General features: G+C 45.4%; 1 protein-coding gene across 3 annotated transcripts in view; it reads left to right on the forward strand.

Moving 5' to 3' along the window:
* The window catches only part of CTNNB1 (catenin beta 1), a 41,202-nt gene extending 30,230 nt beyond the window's left edge, over positions 1–10,972 (forward strand). Inside the window, exons 7-16 of one of the 3 annotated variants that reach the window (XM_058729525.1) lie at positions 989–1,133; positions 4,203–4,306; positions 4,385–4,723; positions 4,989–5,147; positions 6,610–6,729; positions 7,319–7,469; positions 7,555–7,676; positions 8,604–8,664; positions 9,683–9,903; positions 10,209–10,972. In XM_058729525.1, the coding sequence (XP_058585508.1) occupies positions 989–1,133; positions 4,203–4,306; positions 4,385–4,723; positions 4,989–5,147; positions 6,610–6,729; positions 7,319–7,469; positions 7,555–7,676; positions 8,604–8,664; positions 9,683–9,891 (1,410 nt within the window). In that variant the 3' untranslated portion in view covers positions 9,892–9,903; positions 10,209–10,972. Of the gene's footprint in view, positions 1–988; positions 1,134–4,202; positions 4,307–4,384; positions 4,724–4,988; positions 5,148–6,609; positions 6,730–7,318; positions 7,470–7,554; positions 7,677–8,603; positions 8,665–9,682 lie in introns of all 3 variants that reach the window. The other 2 variants (XM_058729526.1, XM_058729523.1) reach the window with 2 other exon arrangements.
* The last annotated feature ends 2,900 nt before the right edge of the window (positions 10,973–13,872 follow it).

Raw genomic sequence — 13,872 nt, forward strand, 5'->3', positions numbered from 1 at the left:
GGGAGACCTGTTGGAGGAAGTGATAGGTTGTGTTCAGGTCTTAAGGGTGAGGAGAGATCGACTAGGTGAAGATTAGAGGAAATGGCACCTTTGAAAGCCCTACAGAGGGAGAAGAGTGATGAGTTTGGGAAATTCAAGAGATACAAAGAGTAAAGAAGGGGCACCCAAGTGGCTCAGTTGGTTAAGCGTCTGAGTCTAGATTTCGTCTCAGGTCATGATCTCCTAGTTCGTGAGACTGAGCCCTGAGTTGGGCTCTGTGCTGACAGCGCGGGGCCTGCTTGGGATTCTCTCTCTCTCTGCCCATCTCCCACTTGAATGTGCTCGCTCTCTTCTCTGTCCCTTAAAATAAATAAACTTAGAAACAATAGTAAAGAAGAGGAAAGGTTTGAGTTGAGATTATTGAGCTCAGCAGGCAGGTCCTGCAGGACCTTGTAGAATATGTTAAAAGAGTAATGACTAAATGCAGTCAGTTTTAGCAAGGTATGAGCTGATGAGATTTGTGTTTAGAAAATCAGGATAGTTTGGAGGTGGGAATATGGAGGGAAGTAAAGGGCAAGAAGGAATGCTTATTTGATGAGACCTCATTTTAAAACAGCCAAGAGCCAAAAGGATTAGGAGTTTTAAGTGCCCATTCTGGTTCACATTTTTAACAACTCCGCTTTGATACAACAATAATATCTGGGCATTACTGTCGCACACCAGCGTGGTTTCTGTTGTTTTGTTTTGTTCTGATCGGTGTGGGAGGAAGAAAATTGGGGCAGAGTTGATCTATTCTTGGGAGTATTGGGATACCTGAACTTGAGTGGAATCCTGTAGAAGGAGGGGGTAAATGGGGCCCCAGTGTGGGGATCTGGAGAATGGGGTCTGGGAATACATTTAGATCAGTGGCAAAGCTGGCTGACATGCTTGTATAATAAAAATAGGTTGGTTGTTTTCTTGGGCATATGATGACAATTTTGTGATTAACAGTATATACATGTCTTTCTAGCTGATCATTCTGGCTAGTGGTGGACCTCAAGCTTTAGTAAATATAATGAGGACCTACACTTACGAGAAACTACTGTGGACCACAAGCAGAGTACTGAAGGTGCTGTCTGTCTGCTCTAGTAATAAACCAGCTATTGTAGAAGCCGGTAAGCATTCTCAGTCTCGTGTGCAACATCTGGCAGTTCTAATTGGATTACTTGTTTTAGGAAAAGGGTGATACAACTTGATCTTAATGGTTTTGGAAATGGGCTGAAACTAGACGGTTCTATTCAGTCTGCAGCCAAGACCGCATGTAAAGTGTATGTGTTGCTTAACACCCGCACTGGTGCTGGTTAAGCCTAGGCCAGTTTAGGCAGAGTTGTTATTACCCATCGAAAATGATGGCTAATACTCGGTAGTTTCTGTTGTGCGTGTTGGTAGCAAAGGAGAGGAATTGGTGGACCAGCCACAGCCTTTTGTTTTTTTATCATGAGGATACAGTTACTCTGCAACTACCCAGCATCAGTTCTTTCTGTAACTCACTTAGCAGTATCTACCTGGACTCTCAAACCAAGTTTCATATCAAAACTGGAAGGGGAAAAATATGAAAGCATTTAATAGAAGAAAATACCTGGAATGAAGTGTAGGGTTAGTAACACCTCTTTTACTTGTTGAGAGTAGTTTTATTTGAGAATTTGTGGGAGAAAGGGGCATTATGGTTGCCCAGGATAGCTGGCTGGCACTGAGACAGACAGGTGTGGCTGGATTCATCTGGAATAAGGGGATGAAATTCTGGCCCACCTGTTCCAGAAATATGAGTACTTGAGGAAAATGCAGAGTTTTGGACTTAATCAGAATCCTTGGAGTGGAATGACAAGGTCATTATTTTAAAAAGTTAGCCAGGTTATTCTGATGTCCATTTGTGCGTTCTGAAAACATTCAGCACCTATGTCTTAAGCACTGGAATAAGCACGTGGTATATACTGGATAACTAAGCAGATATGGTCCCTATATTTATTCTTCCATTCTGTTGAGGGTGACAAAAATATGCAAAAAATGGGGGCATTAACAGCTTAGAATGAGTATCAGAGAAGAAAGGAACAGTAAGTAGTGATCAGAATTAAAGGGGAGAGAGGAGCTCCTCTGAGAAAGGGATGTAAAATGAGATTGCAGGATGAGAAGGTACCTATTAGCCATATGAGAAGTGGGGATTAGATGTTTTCCGGGCAGAGAAAAGAACCCTATGCTATGTCCTGATGGTAAGAAAGAGATTGTTGAGTTCTGAGTGCTAAAGAGGAAGTGTAACTTGAATTTAATGAATAACGGATGAGTAGCCCAGGACCCAGGATGAGGTTGATGGGCTAGGCAAGGACCATGTATTGCAAGACATTTCTAGGCCCCTGTCACATGTATGTTTATTCATGGTTTGTTTTTTTCCCAGCTTTAGAACCACAGATGTAGAACAGGTCAGTTTGCAGTGCTAGGTGGGATCCAAATTCTAAAGGGTTCCTTAAGGTTATGCTAAAGAATTTGGCCTTTGTCTTAGAGATAATGAGAAGTTATTAGTGGTTGTTAAGCAGTGGCATCGCATCACAGTGAGGTGTTTGGATTATTATTAACAATGTATGACAGTTTGACCAAAAGCAAGCAGTTCAGGCCACCGAGCTGTGTTACAAACTTCTGTTTTCGGTATGAAAAATAGAAAGGGTGACTGTTTTGAGGCTTCTGATAGCGCCCATAAAATGTAATAACTTGGGGGCTAAAGGGCAACCAGAAGTGATTTGTGGTGGGGAGAACATCCTAAATGGAGCTACCAGAATGAATTGGTTAATTTTTGGAACAAGGTAATTTAAGAAGCTGAGATAGAGTGACTAAAAGGCCAGTAGGTAGCTGGATTATGTATGGCACAGAGATGCAGGGGGAGACGGGGCTAGAGATTTGGGAGTTGACCTCTGAGTGTAGGGGGGGAAGAGGGGACATGCCTTAAAGTCATCTGCGTGGACTCTTACCTGAGACCTGCCGAATGAGCAGGTCTACATGTTTTTGAAGTCTACCGGGTATTCTGATGAGACATTTGGGGTCAAATCCACCCTGTTCGTGTGAATAGTAAAGGGAGGAAATGAAATCTGTGAAGGAGAGAAGGTAGAGGAGGGGGATCTAGGCATGGAGCAGATCTTGAGCATCAGCCGTGTGCAGGTCTCTGTTAGTAGCTGGAGCTGCTAGGAGGAAGCAGCCAGATAGGGATGATGCTTGTCTCCTAGGGGAGGTAGACTTAATTTTTAAGAGAGACACGAAAAGGGGCACCTGGCTGGCTGGCAGTAGAGCATGCGACTCTTGATCTCCAGGTCATGAGTTCAGGCCCCACACTGGGTGTGGAGCCTACCTAAAATGAAAAATAAAACAGACCTGAAGAGATGAACAAGGAGACAAGGGAAAGTAGCTCACTACATTCGGAAGGGATTTCAGTAGGAGAGAGATGGGTGAAGTTAAGCCAGTGAGTGAGGAATTGAGCGTCCGTTTACCCTCCACCGCCCGTACAAATGCTCTTCCTTAGGGTCCTGAATGGCAGAAGGTTATGAACCGTTGGGTCACACGGTTTGGAGTCAGTCATTTTCATACGGTTCCTGGTAATAAACTGGAGTTCCAGTACCTTTTAGGATTGGTCCTCCTTCATATTTTTGCACAGATGTCACCTTCACACTGAGGTGACCTAATTACCCTACTTGAAATTGTAGGGCACCTCCCCCCCGACACTTGTGGGGTTTTCTTCCTGATAGCACTTGGCACCGTCTGACACACTGTGTAGTTTCAGCTTATTAATTGTATATTTGTTTATTGTCTGCCTCCAGCTAGCCCGTGAATGAGCTCTATGAGAGAAGGGGCCATGCAATATTTTGCTCATTGGTACAGCTCCAGCTCACAATGGTCTGATTTTATTTAGGTGGATATTTTTGAGATGACTGAATGGACGAAAGTAAAATTACGTAAGGAGGAGAGTGGAGACAGAGAAGGCTTTTTCCACATTGGGTATTTGACAGAAGTTACCACTAGTTGAGGTGAATGGGAAAAGAAGGGGAAACTGAGCACCATCCTAGCAAATGAAAATAAATAAAGGACTTAGAGGGGATAAGCTTTGGCAGTGAAGAGGCACACCCTCTAAGACTAGAAAAGACACTTAGTGCTGATAGGAATTGCCAGCTAATGGCCATTGCCTTAGGTCTCTTTTCATATTCCAGGTGGCATGCAAGCTTTAGGGCTTCACCTGACAGATCCAAGTCAACGTCTCGTTCAGAACTGTCTTTGGACTCTTAGGAATCTATCAGATGCTGCGACTAAACAGGTAAATTTTGAATATGCCGGTGCCTTGGTGATAGAATTAAGATGAATATGTACTGAGCATTTGTTTTTATGTCCATAGGAAGGGATGGAAGGTCTTCTCGGGACCCTTGTTCAGCTTCTGGGCTCAGATGATATAAATGTGGTCACCTGTGCAGCTGGAATTCTTTCTAATCTCACTTGCAATAATTATAAGAATAAGATGATGGTCTGCCAAGTGGGTGGTATAGAGGCACTTGTGCGTACTGTCCTTCGTGCTGGTGACAGGGAGGACATCACCGAGCCTGCCATCTGTGCTCTTCGTCATCTGACCAGTCGACACCAGGAAGCAGAGATGGCCCAGAACGCTGTTCGTCTTCACTATGGACTACCGGTTGTGGTTAAACTCCTGCACCCACCATCCCATTGGCCTCTGATAAAGGTAAACTGTCTGTCACAATAGTAGGTTGCAGAATTGGACATGAACCACCTCTAGCTATTGGATGGTTGTCTAGGCATAAGGGGTTAACAAGTACGAAGCCTGTTCCTTAGTAAATAGGAAGTGTGGCCGGGGTGGGCTTCCGAAGTGTTTGTGAAGTCTGTGCTACTTTCAGGTGATACCGATAGATTTAGTGTGGTGGGAATTTCAGGCTAAGAAAATGATTTTGTTGAGTTACATGCCCGCTCTTTATTCTTCTTATCTACAGGCCACCGTTGGATTGATTCGAAATCTTGCCCTTTGTCCAGCAAATCACGCACCTCTCCGTGAACAGGGTGCCATTCCGCGACTAGTTCAGTTGCTGGTTCGTGCCCATCAAGATACCCAGCGCCGCACATCTATGGGCGGAACGCAGCAGCAGTTTGTGGTAGGTAAATCTTAGTAGTGACACCCGGCTATTTAAAAGGAATGCATAAATTCGTGGGATCCTGAACTTCTTTGGTCATTGGTTCCCTTGATCTTCTAGCCTGAGGGGCTGTTTGCTAATGATTTAAAAAAACTGTGACCTGTCCCTGGCTGCAGAGAAGATCAGGAATAATGTGGCCCCTAGTGCTGTTGCCTTTGACCTCTCCTTGCATCGGCAGTCTTCCAAAGAGAGCAGGGTGTGGTGTACTGCTGTGGGGTCAGGTGCTTCTTGCAGTGTTTTCATTTAATGCATACAAAGGGTCACCTTCTTAGGAAGTAGCAGAACCATAGTTTGAATCCAAGTCCATCTGATTTCAGAGCCTCTTATTCCCCATTATAACATGCGTTTTGCCCGTAAATATTTAACATACCTTTTACTGTCTCTTCCAGGGATGGTTTAAACTGTTTTCACAGACCTAAGAATACTAAGAAATTTCAAGAAGTAGTAGTAGCATTTACCCATAAGCTCAACCTAAAGCTTTCCATGTCAGGTTTGCAGTCTTTAAAAACTAGCTTTGTTACAGGTATCTGAAGACACTGTAGAATTTATTCCTCAGAATTTAAGATTCAAGCCTTCAAAGAGCTTTCTCTTACTTAATTAGGTCACTTTAGAAAACAAGAGCCTACCGGCACAGATTTTGGGAATCTCTTATTGGTAGTTGTTATGTGTATGCACTCATTACTGGGCTTCGGCTTTCTCCATTCATTACTTTTGGTATTGGCCTGTCTCCATGAGGTGGCTTAAAAGAATGCAAAAGGTACCTTTTATTTTACATCTTTTCTCTAGGAAGAAAGGAGTATCTTGTGTTTTTATAAAAATCAAGTTGTTTATAAAAGCCGAATTCTAACCTTTTTTAAAACTCAGAAACAGGGAAACAGTACTTAACATTTTGCAAAGGCTAACTTCCTTCTTCTGTAAGACTACCAGTCAGATAGTCTTAGAGGTGGTGAGGAGTGGATTTTCCACTTGACAGCTCAATAGAATTTTAGCAGTTGGTGATAAAACTTTGCTAGGTTTTCATGAAATACACATAGATATACAAAAATAGAGGGAGCATGTGGAAGAAAAGCATTTGTCCGTCTGCACATTACTTTCCCATCTTTGTGTATCTTTATGTATTCCCTTTACCTAAAGTTGGTGTCTTGGTCGGAGTACATCGAAGCTGTAATTCCTGTGTGTTGTATGTGTTTGCAGGGAGGGGTACAACTTGGAATTAGTGCCATCCGGAACCCCCTCCCCCCCAGTGACGTTCAGCTTCTTGGAATCCTCCTTCATTCCTAGACTAATTGCAAATTCTGGGGAACTTTGGGTGTATACTGTGAATAATCAGCTTAGGAATTGTGACTCAGAACAGAAAGCCTTTGAAGTTTATAAACTTTAGAGATGAGAATGCCCTATTTGTTAACCATGTTTCTTTTGGTAGGAGGGAGTCCGTATGGAAGAAATTGTTGAAGGTTGTACCGGAGCCCTTCATATCCTAGCTCGGGATGTTCACAACCGAATCGTAATCAGAGGACTAAATACCATTCCATTGTTTGTGCAGGTATGTTGGTTTTATGTGAGGCAGTCTAGATTTTATGTGTCCATAAAATTTCGGAAAATTAGGGACCAAGTTAGGGGCAGTTTTTCCTCTACTGTCTCCAGTTACAAAATGACAACGCTCTGTTCGTGCCCCTTGCCAGAGCATGACAATTGGAATCTCAGCGTGTAGTGTCCTTTCGGTTGAGTGCATTTTATTTTATTAAAAGTCCCTTTGTTTTTCTTGGGTAGTAGGGGAAACACTGGGACTAGAGCCTGAAGAAGAGACAGACTTCATACTCCACTTCAGGGCTGCTGAGGTTTGGAGGGAGGAGAGCTGGTCACGGTTGCCAGAGCACAGGCGTCCAGCTACCTCCTGGATCGCCCAATCCAGGAGTTTGGAGAAGAGAGTTTGAGGCTGAAATTGCTCTAGAAAACCAGTGCTCCGGAGCATCACCCAGCTGCCTGAGGACAGGAAGTTAGAGAATAGGATTTAACACCAATAGCGCAAAGGCCATCTTCTCTCTGAATTGGGAATACTTGCGCCCCGGTGGGGTGCCTGCCGTGTTTTTTCTTTAGATTTAATTCTGATTTGTTTGTGCTTTTCTCCCCAGCTGCTTTATTCTCCCATTGAAAATATCCAAAGAGTAGCCGCAGGGGTCCTCTGTGAACTTGCTCAGGACAAGGAGGCTGCGGAAGCCATTGAAGCGGAGGGAGCCACGGCTCCTCTGACAGAGCTCCTTCACTCCAGAAACGAAGGTGTGGGTAAGTCGAAACGGAACCAGAACCTTTAGCCGGTGCACACCAGAAAGCCTCAGCTTTTCCTCAGGGGCCTTTTTTCCTCTCCCAGCAACATACGCAGCTGCTGTTTTGTTCCGAATGTCTGAGGACAAGCCCCAGGACTACAAGAAGCGGCTTTCGGTGGAGCTGACCAGTTCTCTCTTCAGAACGGAGCCAATGGCTTGGAATGAGGTAGGCCGTGTGGACGCGTTTCTTCGGTAGCGTGTGGCTTCCCCTCCAAATACTTGTACACGTTTATTTGCCTTGACTGTGTCCTTGGCTTGAATATTCGTTCTCTCCGCTGCCTTAGCAGCTGCTGTGTGAGGAAGAACCACAGCTTGAAACGGCCTGTTCAGAACAAACAAGTCACACTGCTTATTAACATTAGAATTCGTGAGGGAGACGGATGAAAAAGTTATCCGCTAAAGTATCTTTTTCAAAAGGGAATTTTTTCCTTTTAAGGAAAGAGGAACCCTCTTAAATACTGTAGTTGGAGGTTAATTTATTGATTCTCTTTCTGTGAATTTGTCTTCAGCATTCGGCCTCATTACAGAGGTGTTCTTAAAACATTAGAACCACCCTGGAAGTTCATTCAGTGATGTTACATAGTTGTACAGTGGATTATAAGAATGGAAAGAGAGCCTATAGATTGTTAGGTTACAAAAAAAAAAAAGAGAAGAAAAAAGCAGATTGCCAAACAGTGAGTAATTTGTCAGTTGGGCTTTTAATGGGCAGTCTTAACGTGTTCCAACTTGAGCTCTGAACTTCCCCAAGCCTGTTCCTCTCATAGTCTCCTTCCAGCTGTTCAAGCTAAAAATCTTCTTTCATGTAGAATATTCTGTTTGTCAGCAACTCCTGTTGGGGGCAGACACTTTGACGATTGTGTTTACGGTTATATTTGCTTGACAGAATAAATTAGTGACTGTTTTTAATGCTGTGTGCAATGACAAAACATGCTGCTTTAGGTGTCGGTAGTTAATCTTTGAGGGTAGAGTTTCAAGTATTTCTGTGCGTTCTTTGTTCCTTCTATAATGTGAAAATAAGTGTGTTCTCAAAATATTAGTATACCTAAGTTCAGAATTTTCATTTTGCTTCCTTGCCTTGTACCTGTTTATCTAGACTGCTGATCTTGGACTTGATATTGGTGCCCAGGGAGAGCCCCTTGGATATCGTCAGGATGGTATGTGTCTCTTATTTCCCGATTGACTCCAGGTCAAGTTAAGGTTCAAGTTAAGCTTTATCAGAAAAGCTGGTTTGCTCATCTGGGAAACCAGCGTTGGCAGGAAAGTAGTGGCAGCAGTTAAAGGCACTTCTGAAATTCCAGAGTCGGCAGCGGTATCTTTCTCGGAGCCTGGGGAATTTTGAGCCCCACAACGAGCAGACGACATTAACAAATAGCCTGTACTGCAGACGCCCAGTACTAGTGACGCATATCACAGGTTGCCTTTGTACGTGCTTTTTTTTGTCAGAGAATCTACTCACCCAGGAAGCGAGAGTAGAGGGAACTTTGGCCCCAGGTTCAGATCTGGGGTGGGTCTACATCATTCTAGTATGGGGGTTTTCCAAAAAACTCATTCAGATCTGGGTAATGGAGATGGAGTGTGGCAGACACCGCGAGTAAATACAGCTCTTCACCTTGTATTTATTATCTCATCTGGCTTTTCCCAATTATTAGACCACTAAAGCTCGTAGGCATCTTCTGTTGACAGATCTGTAATGTCAACCCTTAATGTAAAAGTTTCGCTGGAAACAACAGCTTGAGTTTTCACAGTACTTCTGTTTCACTGGACTTTTCACCAGGTACATTACATCCGCCAGACCTCCTGGCTTTTGCTTTCATCTCTTGCCTGTGACTTCTTGATACTGGGCGGTCACATGCGCAGTAGTAGACTGCTGGCTGTCCCCCTCAGGGGTTTTATGTCTCCGCCTAGGCAAACACGGAATGTTCCGTGGTAAGCTGATGGTGTGGTTAGAACTTGCTGGTCTGCCTCTGGTGGAAACAGACTTTATAGCCCCGTGGGTGGCCTGGCACTGAGTAATTACTTGGTTGGAGAAGCTGAAGAGGCTAGAAAGGCCTGCTTTCTGACCAGCTCGCGGACATCGAAGGCCCAGGCTTCAGTGTTAACGTTAATGTCTGTCTCCTCTTTCTCTGTGTCCCTTGCCCCTTTTGTTGCCACCCCCCACCCCGCCTCCTGTAGATCCCAGCTACCGTTCCTTTCACTCTGGTGGATATGGCCAGGATGCCTTGGGTATGGACCCCATGATGGAGCATGAGATGGGTGGCCACCACCCTGGTGCTGACTATCCAGTTGATGGGCTGCCAGATCTGGGGCACGCCCAGGACCTCATGGATGGGCTGCCTCCAGGCGACAGCAATCAGCTGGCCTGGTTTGATACTGACCTGTAAATCATCCTTTAGGTAAGAAGTTAAAAAAAGCCAGTTTGGGTAAAATACTTTTACTCTGCCTACAGAACTTCAGAGAGACTTGGTTGGTAGGGTGGGAGTGGTTTAGGCCTATTTGTAAATCTGCCACAGAAACAGATGCGTACTTTGAAAGGAGACGTCTTGGAACATTTGAATGTTCTCAGATTTCTGGTTGTTAAGTGGTCATGTGTGGAAGTTATTAACTTTAATGTTTTTTGCCACAGCTTTGCAACTTAATACTCAAATGAGTAACATTTGCTGTTTTAAACATTAATAGCAGCCTTTCTCTCTTTATACAGCTGTATTGTCTGAACTTGCATTGTGATTGGCCTGTAGAGTTGCTGAGAGGGCTCGAGGGGTGGGCTGGTATCTCAGAAAGTGCCTGACACACTAACCAAGCTGAGTTTCCTATGGGAACAATTGAAGTAAACTTTTTGTTCTGGTCCTTTTTGGTCGAGGAGTAACAATACAAATGGATTTTGGGAGTGACTCAAGAAGTGAAGAATGCACAAGAATGGATCACAAGATATGGAATTTATCAAACTCTAGCCTTGCTTGTTAAATTTTTTTTTTTTTCATATCTGTAATGGTACTGACTTTGCTTGCTTTGAAGTAGCTCTTTAATTTTTTTTTGCAGTAACTGTTAGTTTTTTAAGTCTCTCGTAGTGTTAAGTTATAGTGAATACTGCTACAGCAATTTCTGATTTTTAAGAATTGAGTAATGGTGTAGAACACTAATTCATAATCACTCTAATTGTAATCTGAATAAAGTGTAACATTGTGTAGCCTTTTTGTATAAAATAGACAAATAGAAATGGTCCAATTAGTTTCCTTTTTAATATGCTTAAAATAAGCAGGTGGATCTATTTCATGTTTTTGATCAAAAACTTTATTTGGGATATGTATGGGTAGGGTAAATCAGTAAGAGGTGTTATTTGGAACCTTGTTTTGGACAGTTTACCATTTGCCTTTTATCCCAAAGTTGTTGTAACCTGCTGTGATACAATGCTTCAAGAGAAAATGCGGTTATAAAAATGGTTCAGAATTAAACTTTTAATTCATTCGACTGTGTCAGCCTTTTTTTCCTGGTCATTGAATGGGTTGTGAGGATATTTAGTAGCTTATTCAGCTTCATCCTGAGGAAAACACACATGGTGAAATAATTTTAAGTTTTAGTGAAATAGAGCGCCTTACCTCCAGATGGGATCATGTGCCAGGTTTCTTTGGTCCTGGGTTAAACTGCACCAGAAACCTCCGTTCAGAGGCATGTGATGTAGTCTGGGCTACACACAACAAAACTGAAAGCCAGATAAGCTGGGCTTCCCCCAGTCCAATTACCTTCAAATGGTTCCTTCCCATGAAGGTAATAATGAATTAACTACCTGGATTTGGATTTCAAGCACCTTCACGGAATTGTGACTCATGGGGAGAGGGGAATTCCTTCAACTCCACTTTGAACTGAAAAATGAAGGTGGTTTAAGTGTTGATGTTTATCTAAACATAATCGGAGAGACCAGAATGAGCCTTCTTTCAGCTGTCTGCCAGGGAATCCTGTCATCCTGGCGGTAGGTCTGACAAGCTTAGTTCATCCTTCAGGGCGGAGCCTGTAGACCTACCTGTAAAGACTTGTGTCTTGGTCTTTAAAAAGAGTAAAAGTGTTTTGTGCTCAGGGAGAGCTGTTTCTGAGTTACCGCGCGTTTTTATTTAAGATCATGGCTGTTAGATAAACATTTCACTTCCTCTTTGTTGAAGTTCTGTGAAAGCCACTGTGGTCTAAAATGCGATTGGGATTGGAGAGGAAATCCCATACCTGGTGAGGTGGTTGGTTTCAGGTTCCTTCCAGTTCGTGACAGAATCGGGCCAGTATTGCAAGCAGCTTAACATAAGGTACCGCAGCAGGGGGTTTCACTTACAGAAATTCTTAAAATCAGAAAACATTTTCAGAGCTTTGACTGACATCATTACGGTTTTGAAGCTGTACTTAAAAAATGTGAAGTTAATCTGATTCAGCCACGTGGTTCTGCAATGCATGCAGAAGCACAAAGGGCCAAAAAAAGCCAAGACACAGGTGAAGAGAGGGAAGACTCGCTGTGTCCGCGGTCACGGCCTAAGTGTAAGGGTGGAGACAGGGATCACGTGCTGGCACAGAGGCAGACAGAATACGGGACAAGTGTGATAGGCAGACCACGAACCGTACTTCAGAGGTAGCGCTGGAGGTCCGTGTGAAAAGGAGGGACTGATAGCCATTCGGAAGAATCGAAAATACGGGGGTGGGAGATGCATGACCGACAAAATGCCAAGATTTTAGAGACGAGTAGGATCAGTACTGATGAGGTTTCTTTCGCCCCGCGCCATCGTGGCTTGGCAGAGCGCTGTGTGGCAGGCAGCCGTGTGTCCCGTGGTCGCTCGTTCACACACGAGAACGGCCTCGCTGCAGCCTCACGGCAGTAGGTGTGCATTGCCAGCACGATCGCGAGAAGCAAGTCACAGATGCTGCGCGGCTTCGTTGGCGGAACGAAAGGGCAGACTGTTCCGAGGAAGTCACGCGTGGATGGATGGTAAAACCAAGAGCAAGGAAGTGATTGGATTACTGCAAAAATCAGAATAGCGGTTACCTGGGGGCCAGGGATGCCTCAGACACGTGGTCCCATTGCGGTGACCGCCACTAAGCTGAAGAAGGAAGCTCTTCCACGTCGGAGATGTCCTAGAGTCTCATCTGATTATCTGAGTTCTTGACGGTGAAAGATCTTACAAATATGCTCAATTTTTGTTTTGATTTCTGCAATAAAAACGGAAGGTCTGAACTGTGCTGTTTGGTTTATAAAGTGGATCGCGCCCTGTAGCTGGCCGTTGTCCCCTGTCCCCACGGGTGGGAATTGAACTGCCTTCCCTCGCCTGGAGGGGATTACGAAGGTGTGAAGGTGTGGGGCGGGGCTGAGAAGCCATGTCTGGCTTTTCCTCCTCTTCCTCCTCCATCGGTGGCCTGGCCGCGGGGAGTCCTCGCCCCTCCCTCCCGCCCCCAGCACCACCTGCGCAGCCAGGGGCCCGAAGTGGCATTTAAGGGACCAGTCCTCCTTCCAGGCCTCGTCGGGACTCCACACCGCCCCGGTCCTCCTCCTGGGCCGTGGCTTCTTGCTTCTTGTCCCTGCACTTCCCCCTCCTCAGCCCCCCGGAAGCCTGAGACTTTTGGGGCCTCCTAAACTTTGGTCCCCGGCCCTCTTCCCTGCCACTCCTTCCTGAAGCTCCTGCCTCAGTCCCTGCACACACATATACACACCTATACACATATACACACACACATATATACGTACATACATGTACGTACATACGTACATGGATCTTGCCACCGTACTTTGCTGTCGGCAGGGGAGGGAGAAGAGGAATCCTGCTTCGTGCTGAGACCGGAGAGGCCCAGTTCCTCTCTCACCCCAGAGCCCCCGGTTTCTGAGAGGCATCACAGGGACGGAGCCTGTCTGCAGTCACAGAATTGACCCGAGAACCTCATGAGGCGACCCGAAAAGCCTCACGGTAACGTGGGAAACACGAGCTAGGAGATGAGGCGAGTGTGCAGACCGGTGCGAGGAGATTCTATTGCTGCGTCCTCGAGAACCCCCCGAGGACTGTTCCTCTCTGGACCCCAGTGGCCAGAGCACGCCCTTCGCAGAGGGACGGCCCCCGGCACCTACTCTCAGGCCCTAAGTTAAGGCAGGGTCTCGAAGCCCCGGCCCTGCCGGTAATGGAGGGAAAGTCAGCCCCTTCCCCGTGCAGCCTGGTCTCCCCTCCCTAATTTGTTGCTCGCTGGCCGGCCATTCACCTCTGCAACTGCAGTGACACCACCTGCCCCTGAGGGGGCTCAAGTGGCGGTTGTAGCCACTTCAAAAGCAGAAGCACGAAGGCGGCGGGAAGGAGGACCAGTAGGTGCCCGCGTCCGGGCCCCTTGCCATTGCAGGAACCCCGAGAGCT

Source organism: Neofelis nebulosa, chromosome 5, assembly GCF_028018385.1.
Source record: "Neofelis nebulosa isolate mNeoNeb1 chromosome 5, mNeoNeb1.pri, whole genome shotgun sequence".
NCBI lineage: Eukaryota > Metazoa > Chordata > Mammalia > Carnivora > Felidae > Neofelis > Neofelis nebulosa.